At 45.3% G+C, this 14,683-nt stretch overlaps 1 protein-coding gene across 1 annotated transcript; it reads right to left on the reverse strand.

Moving 5' to 3' along the window:
- Positions 1–1,557: 1,557 nt before the first annotated feature.
- DNAJA2 (DnaJ heat shock protein family (Hsp40) member A2) lies at positions 1,558–14,683 on the reverse strand. Its single transcript, XM_039880796.1, has 9 exons — positions 14,496–14,683; positions 12,956–13,015; positions 12,452–12,675; positions 9,893–9,973; positions 9,499–9,632; positions 7,571–7,767; positions 4,132–4,276; positions 3,847–3,974; positions 1,558–3,262 (listed from the first exon to the last, which is right to left on the reverse strand). The coding sequence occupies exons 1-9, from the start codon at positions 14,571–14,573 to the stop codon at positions 3,071–3,073; spliced, it is 1,239 nt and encodes a 412-aa protein (XP_039736730.1). The 5' UTR covers positions 14,574–14,683; the 3' UTR covers positions 1,558–3,070.

Consider the following 14,683-nt stretch of genomic DNA (forward strand, 5'->3'; position numbering starts at 1 on the left):
CGCTCAGGTGTTGGCACTGCCATCATCAGGCTCCACCGCCATCATCAGGCTCCACCGCCAAGGGATAGGGCGTGGGTTTGCTTTTTCAAACACCTCCGGGGGGCATCCCATAGGTGACCGGCTCCCCTTGGTGCTGAAACACTTTTTCACCCGGAAATCGCCTTCCTAGGCCTTTGTCTTAAGGATACGACAGCTGTGCAACAAGATTCAATGTGAGAATGTTTGTTGAAAGGTTGTTAATTCAGGGCTCCTTGAGTGCTGCCCGAGAGACACATTGCTTTGTCAGGAAGGGTGCGGCAGGGCTGACCTCCCGACATTCCGGCTGGTCACAGATGACGGGGGAAGGGACAGATGCACCAAGGCCAGGAGCGGTGGCGGCACCAACTCCTTGCCCCCAGGTGGACAAGTTTCTCAGACACATTAAACGCCGTCGCCTTCCGATGCAGAGCCATTTCTAGATGGAAGTGCTGGCACCGCCCGGGGCATGTCACTTGGGTGAGAATGGCCCCAGCTCAAGCTCCTGGTTGGGCATGTGGCCCAGGCCCGGGGACCCTGGCCCCAGGGATAGGCTCGAGGATGGCACACGACCAGCTCTAGGCCAACGAGTCCCACACAGGTTTTCGCTGGAAGCATGGAAAAGCAGATCACTGTCACAGGGGCTGCGACCCGCACGGCATCACCATGGACAGCGTGCGCCTGGGGCTTTGGACTTGAACTGGAACCCTCTCTTCATCACTTATTGGCCATGTGACTTTCTGAAATTCTTAGCATCGCTATTTGGCTTCCTTGCCTGTAAACTGGGCCAAGAATAATTTCTACCTTACGGGGTTGTTGTGGGCTTCACGTGACGTGACACGTCAACGCACTAGGCACGGAGCCTGGCACGTCTCGTTCCATGACGTTGGCTGGCTCGAACTGTCCACACCCTGAGGTGTGGAGGCAGCGAGCTGGCATGTCGCTAAGCCTGTTGGTCCACAGCATCACTGTTCTCTCCGCGAGTCTCACTTGGGATGAAACGCACAGGCCCTAATCAGTTGGGCACTGCACGTGGGCTTCTGATTGGGTGGGATTAGGGCCTGATGGCTGTCATTTGTGAAAAATAACTCCTCCACCACAATGGACACTGAAGGTCCTCTCCAGTGTCACACATTTTAGATTCTTTGCCACCGAAAGCACAAGGAACAACAAAGAAAATAGGTAAACTGGCTGGAGGATGGAACGGTGGGAGTAAATGCTAATGCGTTTGGGGTTTCTTTTGTGATGAAAATATTTTCGGGTAGTTGTGATGCAAAACCGAATATACTAAGCCTTCCCCAAACTGTTCACCTTTTTAAAAGGTATATTTAATGGTGTGGAAATCACATTACAGTGAGGCTGTTCTAAGATTCTTTGTGCCAGTGATACTGTGTCTGCTTTTTCTCCAGACAGGTTCTCTGCAAAGCAGAACAAGTAGGCTGAGTGAAACAGACCCTAACAAGGTCTGACCCACCCATTCCACACGGTTTCCTTGGCTATCAAGAAACCCAGGTAGAATTCAAAGAAAGACTACACTGAACGACTGTTTTATAAACCTTTATTGGAAAGGCTACAAACTTTATATTGCCACTGCATTTCTTACGCTTCAAGTGGTTGTGGGGAAGTAACCTTGGATACAAAACTACTATGCTGTTGAATCTCGCCCAGGCTGGTTGTAAAATATTTTTTGTACAGCGGAGGTAGAGTGGATAGGACAATAATTTAAACCTCACGGGCCTTGATTAATGCCAGGACACTTTTTTTTTTTTCCCATTCGGGTTCTAACAGACCTAGAAATAAACTACAAGTATTATATTTAGGCTCAGGGATGGCATAGTACATTTAAAATCTTTAGTTTTCAGTTTCCCCCATTTGTTCTTGTACAAATGTAAAATGTACAACTGATGTCTCTCTTCCCCCAAATTAAAGTGTGTTCTAAAAATATCTATTCTGGGAATGAAAAGAAGGCAATAGAAGATGGATAGAGCAACACATCCTTTTCATGTAGTTTCACCTGATTTTTCTCATATCAGTCTGAGTCGTACGTTTCCATAAAACATTAGTAATAACCAGTGCTTCCCCCAGTCTCGAATACTGAACTTAATGGAGACAACCTTTAACTATAACATTTAATGAAAACAGAGCGTTGAACAGGTTCTATGCAGACATGGTTTCAATATCGATTTGCAACCTTATTTTAAAAAGAGGGTGGTTGGGGGGAGGTGCAGGCTGGGTCGCCCTGGCCACCGACATATTAAACTTTCTTTTGCTTTTTTAAAACTATACAACGGGCATGTGCCTGAAGCATTAGCTGCAGGCCAATGGGTTTCTAAGAGCCACTTAAGAATCAGAACTAAGGGTACATTCTCCAGTTTAAGGTTACACTTTACAGTTTGTGTTCTTCCTTCTAAAAATGTGACACAAAGAAATAATTTACACCACTGCTTTTTATTATCAAGTTTCAAAAACCTTTCACAAGATGGTAAAAAAAAAAAGAGGGTGCAAAAAGAAAAACTTTACAACCACAGCTAATGTAATGTTTTCCATTGTTCCCAGTCAGCTCCAAACCCATTGTGTGCAAAGCCCATTTTTTTCCATGCACCTAAATGATAGATACAGGCTATGAAATTCTTTATTCTATTTGTAGCAGCTTATGCAGGTGCAGCCAAACACAAAGCTTCAGGACAAATTGTACACAAACTTTACAATGTGGGATTTGAATTTAAAATATGAAACAAAAAAAAAAATCTACACGAAACCGATAAAAATCAAGCACAGATGCCAGGACTGAAACTTAAAACCCATGTGTGAAAGGGAGTCTTATTTCCTTTCAAGTGCTTTATTCTGCTACGGAACAGTCGAAATGAAGATGTAAAGCTCTGTGGTTAGTTTAAATTATACACTCTGTAGATATTATACCAATTTTAAAAGTTACACATAGACCAACAGATGTCCATCAGCTCATCTGGACTGACCAGACCCTCCAGCGGGGTCGCTGACAACAAACCAGGCAGACGTGGAAAGAAAATCCACTTGTGCAATCGGTCTGCAGAGTTTACTGATGGGCACATTGCACTCCGGGTCCGTGATGGCTGCTGCTCTCCTCATCGGAGCTATCGTTATAGGCTTCACGGCGCTGGCCACCTCCTGAGCCCCGAGTGCTGTCGAATTCCTGAAGCTCTACCTCCTCCGTGTCTCCAATTATGTTTGGAACTTCCGGTCTAGAGGGCAGAAGATCTTCTAGTTCCTTCATTAAAAGGAACAAAAATAAGGTTAGCGGTCAGGTATCTTCATTCGCCTTCCTCTGACACCATCCGAGCTGCAGGCCTCTTTGAGAGTTAAAATGGATGTGTCTGTACTTTAAGCCAGACCACAAACTGATGACCCAGAGGCCAAATCTGCAGGCATCTTTTGTGCAACCCATCTGTCGCTCAGGAAAAAACAAAAACAAAATTAGCTGCCAACGTTTAAACACTGGAAAATTTTATACCAGACGCGCCTTTAATCCTGCACGGAACTGCCAGCAGATGCTTAGCTGGAGGGCTGCCGTCTCCAGGTGAGGGCTCTGCTCCCCAGGGAGCCCCAACCCTCCCACCGCACCACACCCAGGCCACTTTACCCTACTAGTCCCTGGCTGGCCCCAGAAAGGCTTAACCAGTAACTCTCATTCTGATACCAGGACAGCCCATTAATCACTCAAATATTTAAAAAGCGTATTATAAACTGTGTGATCTTAAAATCTTAGCACCAAAAACAAGTGGAAAGTGACAAAGAAACACAATTATTATTAAACCTTAAGTCATCTGTTGTTTAAATGTAGAGACCACTTACAGAAAGCTTGTCTGGGTTGATCCAGTTGTTTTCAGGAAACTGTACATCGAACTTTATGTAAAGATCACCTTTTTCAAAGGGGTTACGATACTGTGGCATCCCTTCGCCGCGAACTACACGGACACATCCTGTTATTTGAGTATCAGAGAAAGCATTAAGGATTTAATCCAAGAAGAAAGGTTCTCAACAATATTCTTTTATGAGTCACCTGTCACCTACTATAAAAAAATTTCAAATTGTGAAAGAGGACATGGAACCCCAGATCAGACGGAAATCAAGACGTACCCGGCTCGATGACTTTGCCAGGCGGGTATTTCACCACGATCTGACGTCCATCGAGGTGCTTGAATGTGAACTGAAATCCACACAGAGCTTCGACAAGTCCAATCTTATATGTCATGTGCAAATCATTCCCATCTCTCTGGAACACCTACAAATAAAACGTACGAGAAACGTTTTTTTAAAAAAGTATGGAGCCGTACGTACTCTTGTACTGTGTTCTCTGAATCGATTTCAAAACCTTAATTCCACCATTCACTGCAAGAGCCAAAGTGCCACTGTTCCTAATTTCCTAAATTTAAATAAGGAAATGTAGCTATTCTCAAGTAATAAGAAACTTTTATGAGGCAAACAATGGCTCACTAGGCACAGCTGAGGCTCCAAAAACAGAACCGGGTAGGTTCTGCCAGCCCATTCCTTTCCTGACCCTGCTTCCGAAGGCCCAGTGGGATTCTGTAGAACCGGTTCACCTGGAGCACTCCCCAGACATGATTCTAACAAGGGAAGGGGAGGGTCCAAGTTCAATGTAAAAAGTTCAACCAGTAATGCTCGGCCAGTAAAGGCGCTTAAATCCCATTTTACACACGTACAAACAAGCTTTACCTCAAATAAAATTCAAAACCTGCTTAGATAAATGTAAATCAAACAGAATAGGTAACAGCAAAGGTTATTCAGTAAACAAAGAATGTTTCCGTTTTCAATGTGTAGAAAAAAATACATCCAATTTCACACATGCCGAGATTTTCTTTTGCTTATCAGAATTTACAAATATCTATATACTTAACTTTTGAAATTTAAGATGAAACAAAATTAACTGCAGTGAAAGGTCACCTGGTTTTTTTCTCAGTACAACTCTCTCTTCCAAAGAATGCCGGATGCTTCATGCAGAGAAGAGAGAGAACCTGAAAGATACCCTCTTTTCTTAAATTATCCTCCTAAATTTAAATTTACCCACGAAAGGAAGTTCATCTCAAACCATGACCGTGTCTAGTGGTCCCGGCCAGCAGCCTCGGCAGCACCAGGAGACCTGAGTCACCCTTTACCAGGTGTCCCCAGGGCAAAGCTGTGCCAGCAGCAGGGCCAGAGGAATATGCCATTCTTGGACCGGAGAGCTCGACTTAGAGTGGCTCCAACAACAAATGGTATCAGGGTTGTTTTGGGGCCAGGAGGTGGTTAGGCTAGTCGATTTGATATCAAAACTCAGAAAATAAACAAGCAGGAACAAGGAGGGAATTTTTGAAAAACCAAAACAAAAAAACAAGATTAATGAGGAGGGCGCTATCAAGAACCAGACAATCAAACACTTAAAAGCTATTGTAATTTCTGAAAAATTTAAGTACAGAGTACAAAAGAGAGACTAGCATCACCAGACACTGTGGTTCTTTGCTACACTAATACACCACGGTAGCCGGTGTGAACCAACACACGTGCTGAAAAGATGAACACACGTGACATATAGCATTCCCAAAGTTGAATGTTTTTTGAACAAAAGATTTATACTGTCTCAGATATAGTACCCATCCCGATCTTATGGCCTCACAATTACTTTAGCACGAGTTTTGGGAGTGGGAAAATAAAGAAAGCCCAAAACAAAATAACTACAAGCTTTTTCATGAACTAGTTCAAACTAGTCACATTTTCTTCAGAAGGTTCAGAATATTTTCAATGGTATAAATTAAACAACGGCCTAAATCTCATCTTGGACCCCAACTTACTTTACTGGTCATAATAAAGCCAAGAAGGAACGACCTTTGTCCTCTTCCTGCATGAACTTCCCTTCTAACCTTTACCAGTTCCTACTTTCCACCTCCAATAACCAGTCACATCTGCTGTCTGTTGAAAATTCCATGCAACTCCACCACTGCCAACGATTTGAAGGGACTTACTTCCCAGCCCCAAAGCAAGCAAGCTGGCTGGTTTCCTTACTTGATTCTGCAACGGCCATCTGGGAGAAGACAAATTTGGTTTTCAGTTAAGCAAGCCAAGCCCAGGGACCCAAAGCCAGTCAACACGAGTCAGAACAAAGCCCGAGTCTCCAAACCCAGGGATCTCTATTTTTAAACTCCCATTTCATGACACGGCCTCACTAAAGACTGAACTTTGCATGAAGATTCCGCCACTGGTTTGACACGCCCAACGCCAACGACATCACGTCTCCTCCGAGCAAGCAGCGCCTCTCACGCCTCCACTGAGCTCACCGCTGCACGGCCAGGCCTCCCGCCACGACGGCCCTTGGACGCCTGCGACGTAGCGATGAGAACACTCTCCCAGTCTGTGCTGTCTTACGATACGCCACACTCCACACCCCCAGGTGGACTGGATCGATCCCTGGGCTGTGCATCTTTCTGCCTTGTAGGCCTTGCACGCTGCTGTGCGTGGAAGGCAAGACCGAACGCATGAGGAAGTGGCTAAAATGCCAGAGAACCTTAGAGAAGAGCTACGAATATCCCAACCTGTAAGACTTTAAGAGGCAGGATCCGTATCGCAAGTGCTACCTCTGCAGAGGTTAAGAAATCTGACCAGGACACCCTGAGAAAGCCCAGTGCGCGAGAGCCACACACGCCTAGTGCGGGACCGAGTCTCATCAAACTCCCAGACTCCGCATCTCAGTGTGGCTTTATTCTCTCCTGGATGCTTAAAGTGATTTAAAAATTTTACTTTATTAGTAGAAATCACCACCAAATGGAAAAAACATTTAGTGTCAACTAAAAAGGAGGCTGACCTGTGATGTTCCTTTCAGAGGAACTTGAGTCAACGTGATCAAGTACAGAGCCAGAACCCTCTTGAATTCTTCTATGGTCAAGAATATGGGTGCTCACCCCAGGGACGTTTCCTGGAGAGCTCGCTGATCTTCATGAACAGGGGCCTACACTCCCCGCCACGGCACATTAAACACCAGCGTGGCGGTGTCCCGAAAACACTCACCCGACCGCGTCGCGTCATCAGACCAGCTAACTCTGCCTTGTACGTAACAGATACAATACATACCCAATCAGAAGTTTAAAAATAAAGAAACCCGCAGAACCTTCTCTTTCAAGAAAAGCTCACTTGGACACCCAGTATGTAAAACAAACCCAAAGAGCAGCACTGAGGACAGAAGCCTCGTCCACCCACCACCCAGCAGAAGTTTCACTGTGAAGCACGAGCTGCCTTATGTCATCTGGTCCAGTGCCCTTATCTTCATACACGAGGAAACTGGGGTACAGAGACAACGGGACTTCGTAAGGTTATGGCGCTGGTCGATGGCCACGCTGGGACCAAATGCGACCGCCCCAGAGCTCCTGACCGCACGTGCCGTGGTGTACAGAACAAGGCAGCTCGCATGAGCTTGGCCTGACCACTGAGCCGTGTTGCTCCAGGGAACCCAAACAGATCTAACCTGTATGTTGCACACAAGACACGTTGCTGAATAAAACAAAAATAAATCCAACAAAAAGGAAATTACCTCATGTTCTTTCTCTTGTAGCAAAAGAACAATGTCTCCTGGTTCCACGCCCGGGGCCTGGTCGGCTTCCCCAGTGAACGTAATTCTCTGCCCGTGCTTCATGCCTTTGTCCACGTGCACCTCCAGGATCTTGACTTCTTTGATCACCTTCTTCCCTTCGCACTTTTTACAGCGGTCCTTTTCGTTAATCACCTCTCCTGTAAAGAGAGAGCATCGACTTCCATTATGCTCCTACGTCAGCCAGGTCTCCATGATGCCCTTATTCATTAAATACATTTTCTGGACTTCCTTTGATAGCTACCTAAAGATTTGTTTAAAGCATCATTCACAATGAAAGCTCACATCTCGCTGCAGGTTACCTGAAGGGCCCAGCCGCTCAGTCTCCTCTATTTGAGTAAAATGTATCTTAAAATACTTGCGTGGCTCCTGACTCTACTTCCTAAAGTTAAAGAGAGACTACAGGTCAAGAAACAATGGGCAGCCAGATGCTAGAGCTTCTACAAACGCGTCTTTGTTTTTTGTTTCGGTGCGAGTTTCCTTTAACGATGGATGGAGAACACAAATAAAATTTCAAATGTCCTTCCTGGCTCATTATTACACTGTACGGTCGGTGCCGGATGTCGTTTATTTCATGGAATGACAGCTGCTCAGGCGTCCTGCACGGCTTTCACCTTTGCTCAGGTTCGCTATCGCAGAACTCCTGACGCCACGTGCAGATGGCTGCACTTAACTGGTGTGAGTGCCTCCATACCGTGTGAATGACAACACGGTTTCCTTTCTACGTATTTCTCTGAAAAGTCTGATGAGTGTATAACAGAGTAAAACCGAAGTTCTACACAATAGATTATAAAAAAAAATGGCGTCAATTTCTGATGGCAGATTATTGGCACACTTTGATGCTTAGACGTTTAATTAGTGACTTCAGGGGCTGTTTCTAGAATGCTTACTTTGCAACGTATGTTCTAAAAAACATCAGTTCCTCAAAACGGTAATGGTGCACGGGAAGATTTCGGTCAACTCTGGTCTGACGGCACGAACTGCTAGCAACTGTAAGAAGGTAACATGCCCCAAGACTCCCTAGGATGGTAACTAAAGAATTTGCACCGTCTCCAAATTATCTCGTCACTTCCAGAAGCAATCTGGAAAAGGATGTTCTAAAACTGTGCTGTCCAACATGGCAGCCACTAGCCATCTGTGGCTATTTGTTTTATTTTATTAAAATTTAAAAAATTTTAGTTCCTCAGTCACACTAGCCACATTTCAAGTACTCAGAGCTAGTGGCTACTGCCCTAGACGTTGCATATACAGAACATTTCCACCATCACAGAAAAATTCTTTTGGATAGCACTGCCCTAGGACAAGAGTTGGCAAACTAAGGCCCACAGGCCCAGGAGGGCATGCCTCTGTCTGTGCTGGTAATGTGTAACGGGAAGACGGTCATGCCCGTTTGTTTCCGTACTGTCTGTGGCCATCAAGCCCTAAAAGGCAGAGGTGAGCAGCAGTCTCAAGAGCCATTCCGCCCGCCAAGCTTAGAACAGTCACTTCTGTAAGAAGAGCTTCAATCCCAGTGTCTAGTCTCAAAAGCTAACTAAAGCTTACAGTAAAATCCTCCACTGATCTGGATGGTAATTAAAATTTGCTGTTTCCCTCTTTATCAAATATTACCTTTTAAATATAAAAGGACAGAACACTGCCCGTTTTTGGAATTAAAAAGGAAGAACATAATACAAAGTTACTGTTTATCTGTGTTCACTGAGCCTGTGCATGATAAAATAATTATTTTCACATTTTTCTTTTAGAACTCTGTAGCTTTTAACAATAAGACGAATACAGACACGTTGAAAAAGAAAGATCGGGAGCCTCCTCGATTCCTACACTCCCAGCCCCGCCCCACCCCCGCCCTCAAAGCGGGGTGCTGGCACGCGTACCTTCGCCGTTGCAGTCGGCACACACAGACTGCATCTGCTGCACCATGCCCGGAGCCAGCTGTCGGATCATGATGCGTACGCCTCGACCCCGACAAGCGCTGCACTTCTGAACAGCTCCAGACTTTCCACCTTGGCTAGAGCAAGCAAAAGCACCCCTCAGATTTTTGCACACAGACCATTCCAACAGGCCATTCCAAAGACGAATCACTCTTTTCATCTTTGACTGAGTTCTTCAGCCCCCAATGACTGGTCATTTAGCTGAGTTTCAGATGTGTCAGAGAATGTTCTGTGTTGGGTAGCTAAGTTTCGAGTCATGAACAATTTTTATCTGGTAGAGACTCTGTGCCACTGAAAGAACAGAAGATTTATTTCATAAACCAGAACACGCACTTACCCACTGCACGCACTACAGAGCACATTCTTGCTAAGTTGTAGTTTGGTTGTCTTGCCGTTATACAGGTCTTCTAAAGATACTCTGGGGAGAAAAGAATTAGGTCCAATCAAGTTCTCTTAAGTACCAGATATAAACGACAGCTATTGGTGGGAGTTCTACTATAAGCTTTTAAAATGTTCAAAAACACATTAAGTCAACCGACTGAGGTTTTATTTTGTGGATCAAAATAGCAGAAAGATTTCAGGGCTATGAACAGTATATGGTACTCAGAGCCAGAATCTACAGCTTCAGGCCAACAGTTTCCAGCGCGGCGTTTTCTGATAAAGCTGATGACTGCACAAACCCAAAGCATCACAACCTTATTCTGGCCTCAGGCAGGAGCCGTCCACCTAGTCCAATCCTCTGAAGGAGGTACAATTATTATCCCCATTTGACAAGACAAAACTGAGGCACGGAGAGGTTAAGTAACTTGCCCAAGATCCCAGAGGTAGTCTAGCTCGAGTCCATGCTGTTACAAGGCTCTGCTCCAAGGACAATTTAGAAAAGCAACAAAGTCATATTACAACTTATGGGAGGCACTCAGATTACGCATGTCTCAAAAAAGGCCTTATCTACAATGTGATAAAAAGGAAAAAAACACGTTTTCAACAGTCAACAAGTTTTAGAGCTCTGAAGTACCCAGTGAGTTATAAGCAAAACTGTGGAACTATTTTCCCCAAATTTTCAAAGAGGTCTATGATCCAAAAGAGGTTGAGTTAAAAAAGTCCACTAAAAAAATACAACTGATAAAACCCAACTCGCCTTTACTCATATAGCACATAAGAATTATAGGACCATTCATTGCCAAACAAACCTCGAAAAAAATGTACGCATGTCAAAAGTCTCAAAACTACTCTACATTTAGGATCTGGGTGCAATGCATTTAGTTTGGTCTTACGCTTCTCATTTTTTTTCAAATCTACCTTAGTAGTCCAGATTTACTTTTTAAAAGAGAACAACAAAAAATAGTTGGAAATATTTTGCAAAGCACCTATACTATTTGTGGCATTCACACTTTCTCAAAATCGTTATCTTAAGCTCTTAAGCTAAAACTTTATACATTCAGGCAGTATGAGAATAAAATACTTATGGATGAAACATTACCAGCACTTCCAAATACTGACATATCTATAACCTAACCTTAGACAAAAGCTCTTGGTTGCACCTGTCTTTTAACTAAATTGTTTACAGAAAACAAACAGGTAGGTCTTTTCCCCTGACGTATTAAATTACGGTCAGTATGCAAAACCACTAAATGAGGCCAGAAAAATCCTCATTTCGACAGACGTGGACAAGGAAGGGAAAATGTGGGTGATGGTCTGGCAAAGCTGGCACACCAGCTTCGCGCCAGTGGGACCAAACCGGCAGAATCCCTCATAAGACAATTTACTTGTATTTATCGGCCTCAAAACATTAACGCCTGCCTGTGAATCTGTGCCAAAGAGCGACAAAGCTGTATACAGAGATGCTCACAGCAGCACTACTGTAGAAAAAAACTGGCAACATCCTATAGAAAAGGTAGATGATTAAGTAAATCATGGAATGGAATATTATAAAGCCACCCAAATGAGATGTTGTCATAACGAGGACATTTTCAATAACGTTATAGCAGCAGTAAATAAAAACTGCATTTACTGTATAGCATAAAAAACTTTTTTTAAAGAATGTGAAGAACCATAAGGTACAACAAACACTCTCTCAATCCTATTTACTTTGTAGACAATTTCCATATCAAAGAAAACAATGAAAGAACTCAGGCTGCATGAGTATTATTCTTGGAATGATATCGAAATGATTATTTCAGAGGGTAAATTCTTTTAGAATACAAATCTAAGAATAAGACTCAAACAGTGTAACAGATTACACTTTACTTCCTCTACTCCAATGTATAAACTAGATAATATAATTTATAAGTAAATACTTGAAATTCAGCCTCTAGCATTTATTTGCTAGTAAATTCATTATTAGCTAATAAATTAACAGGATAAAAGACATCACACATTTGCAAAGTAAAACAGCTATCTTCACGATGTAGAGGGCTCACGAGCTCGCAATCTAAGATCAAGGTCAGACATCATTCATATGCTGTCAGGTTAATGTCAGGCTCGAAGCCAGCGAGCTCCATGGAAACCACTTCAGGAGAGTTCACACAGAGGATCAAGTAATGAGTGACTATCACACGTAAACAAACTGGGCTGACAGGTACTCACTTTGTAAGTTTTTAAATAAACATAACTTGGAAGATTTTAGGACATCAAAGAGATTCTTCGTTATTAAAATTTTAAATCATATAGTATCAAGCAGCTTCAGAAGCATATAAATCACTTTCCTACTCAGTAAAAACACCATCTTTGGCAAAATGCAAACGCCCAGGTTATCCAATGCAAATGAGGACAGTAGGTAAATGGAAGATTTTGTTTTCTGATGAAGGACAGAACATTTTTGATACTTTTTCTCTTCTACTCTTACTATTTGAAAAAGAAGTACTTAAGTATTTTTTAAAAAGAAAAAGGTATTCACTTGAGTGGATGCATCATGTCTTCTCCTCTTCTTCTGCCATTTCGACTTCTACTCTGATTGCCCATGAAGCCGAACAATCCCCCACCAAAGATGTGAGAGAAAATGTCATCCATGCCACCACCTCCGCCGCTACCTTCCCGAAGACCTTGTTCTCCGTATCTGTCATATAACTCGCGTTTCTCGGGATTTGATAGTACTTCATATGCAAAACTTATTTCTTTGAACTATAAAGAAAAAATAAAAAGGAAAACAATTGGATTTTCAAACGGAAGAGTGGGGGAAGGCTTCAGGAACCCAGAATTCACTTAATTCTAAAACATGCAAGTTGCCTTTGGTTTGATTCCGGTCCTCCTGTTTATCACCTATCCCTGCCCAGAAGGTTAGTATTCCTATGACAAAACAAATACTCTTAACAGAAAACCTTGGCTCTGTGGCCTTACAACATTCCTCTTTTTAAGGAGGGCAACTTGACTTTAAAATGGGGGAAAGTCTCAAATAACTTACTTTGTCACCGGCATTTGGATTCTTATCAGGATGGTATTCCTTGGCTAACTTTCTGTATGCCTTCAATAAAAGATTAAAAAAAAAAAAAAGTTACATACAAAGGCTGGTTTAAAGATTTGTAAGAACTTAAAATCCACTTTTCTGAGAAGCGCTGTTCTAAAATCATAACCTTCCAAAAATATCTTTTATTCATTGGGATTATTTGGCATTTTCCATCGTGATGCTGTTCACTCACTAACTTAAAGTAACAAAGCAGATGGTAGTTACACCTGCAAACAGGTTATACTCAAGCCAGACGGAAACAATGAAACACCGCCACGGAGAAAACCAAACTATTGAAAAAAAAAATTCCGGATTTTCACTATTGCCAAATGTCTTCGATGGCCAGTAACCAGATCAAGAAGACTCCAAAACTCTAAAGAGAAATGACTATTAAGCTTTACAACCCGCAAACCTTACTAACAATTAAGCGCAGGTGAGAATCCCTGTTCATGCTGACTCCCCAAATCAGGAAAAGGCCAAGAAGTTCCCAGGTCATGTTTTATTTTCACATGGTGGACTAATCTGGGGTCTTAGTAACTGGAGTGACCTAGGTCTTAGTTTAGTTACATAAATTTAGGTGGCTGAGACATACAGCACTTAAGTCTTCACTCACAGACACATGAATTATATAACAGAGACTAGCGTTTCCGGTAAGGTAACAGGAAGTCCATGTTACTCCCAACTGTCCCCGTCCCACTGCCTAAGGACCATTCTCATTTTTCTCGGCTTTCAAACCCGGACAGTCTCAGCCCCGTGAGGATGCTGCGGGGCTTCGAGGGCTTGGAAATCCTGAGATGCCAGATTCCAGCCCCGCGAAGAGCGACGGCGAGGCCGCCCATTTATTTTTAGTCGGCGTGCACTCAGGTGTTTGGCCGGGACCCACGGCTTCTTCTCGAAGCGGGTCCAGCCCCCTCAGATCACCTGCCCACGGAACAATGCACCCAAGCACTGACCCACGGGGCCTCCGGGCCCACCGGCCCGGGGGGGTTGGGGGGAGGAAAGGGGGCGGCGCTCGGCTCCCCGGAAACACCCCAACGGCCCCGGGCGCCGGCGGAGGCGGCGCCGACCCTCCCTCCCCCGCCGGCCCCAGACGCGGCCGGACTCGGCCCCGGCGCCGCGGTCCGACCAGTTTTTCCAGGGTGGCGACCTCGGCGCGGGCGGCGGGGGGGGGGCCCGGCCAGGCCGCCGCCTCCCGGGGGCGCGTGGCCCGCGGGGCCGGCCGGGGGAGGGAGGGAGGAAGGAAGCGTCTCCGCCGTGTGCGCGCAGGGATGGCTTTTATTTGCTGCATCTGCGCGCGGGCGGGGCCGGCCGCCCAAGGTCAGCCGAGGCCGGGGAGCGCGGGCCGCCGCAGGCCGGGCCCCCCACCGCCGCCGCCGCCGCCGCCCCGCAGCCCGGGCCCGTCGCCGGCTCGCGGGCCGCCCCGTAGCGCGGCCCGGCCGCTCCAGCCGCGCAGGCCCGCGCCCCTCACGCCCTGCCCGGCCGGCTCGCTCCCCGCTACCTTCTTCAGCTCGTTCTCGCTGGCGCCCGGCGGGACGCCCAGGATGTCGTACAGCTTCGTGTCGGCCACGTTCGCCATGACGGCCGGCCCGGCAGCGCTCGGGCAGGAAGGCGGCGGAGCGGGCGGCGCGCACTCGGGCCCTCAGCGGCGGCGGCGGCGGCGCAGGCCGAGGAGACAGCGAGGGGGAA

This window comes from Pteropus medius, unplaced genomic scaffold (assembly GCF_902729225.1).
Source record: "Pteropus medius unplaced genomic scaffold, Ma_sr-lr_union100, whole genome shotgun sequence".
NCBI classification, from domain to species: Eukaryota; Metazoa; Chordata; class Mammalia; order Chiroptera; family Pteropodidae; genus Pteropus; species Pteropus medius.

What these genes read in the sequence shown, in the direction of transcription:
- DNAJA2 (XM_039880796.1), bottom strand. Translation starts at nt 14,573, where the DNA reads ATGGCGAACGTGGCCGACACGAAGCTGTACGACATCCTGGGCGTCCCG. An exon ending in ATCCAAATGCCGGTGACAAA is followed by an intron (nt 12,676 to 12,955) that starts GTAAGTTATTTG and finishes TTTTCTTTATAG; the next exon opens with TTCAAAGAAATAAGTTTTGC. An exon ending in GACATGATGCATCCACTCAA is followed by an intron (nt 9,974 to 12,451) that starts GTGAATACCTTT and finishes TTTTCTCCCCAG; the next exon opens with AGTATCTTTAGAAGACCTGT.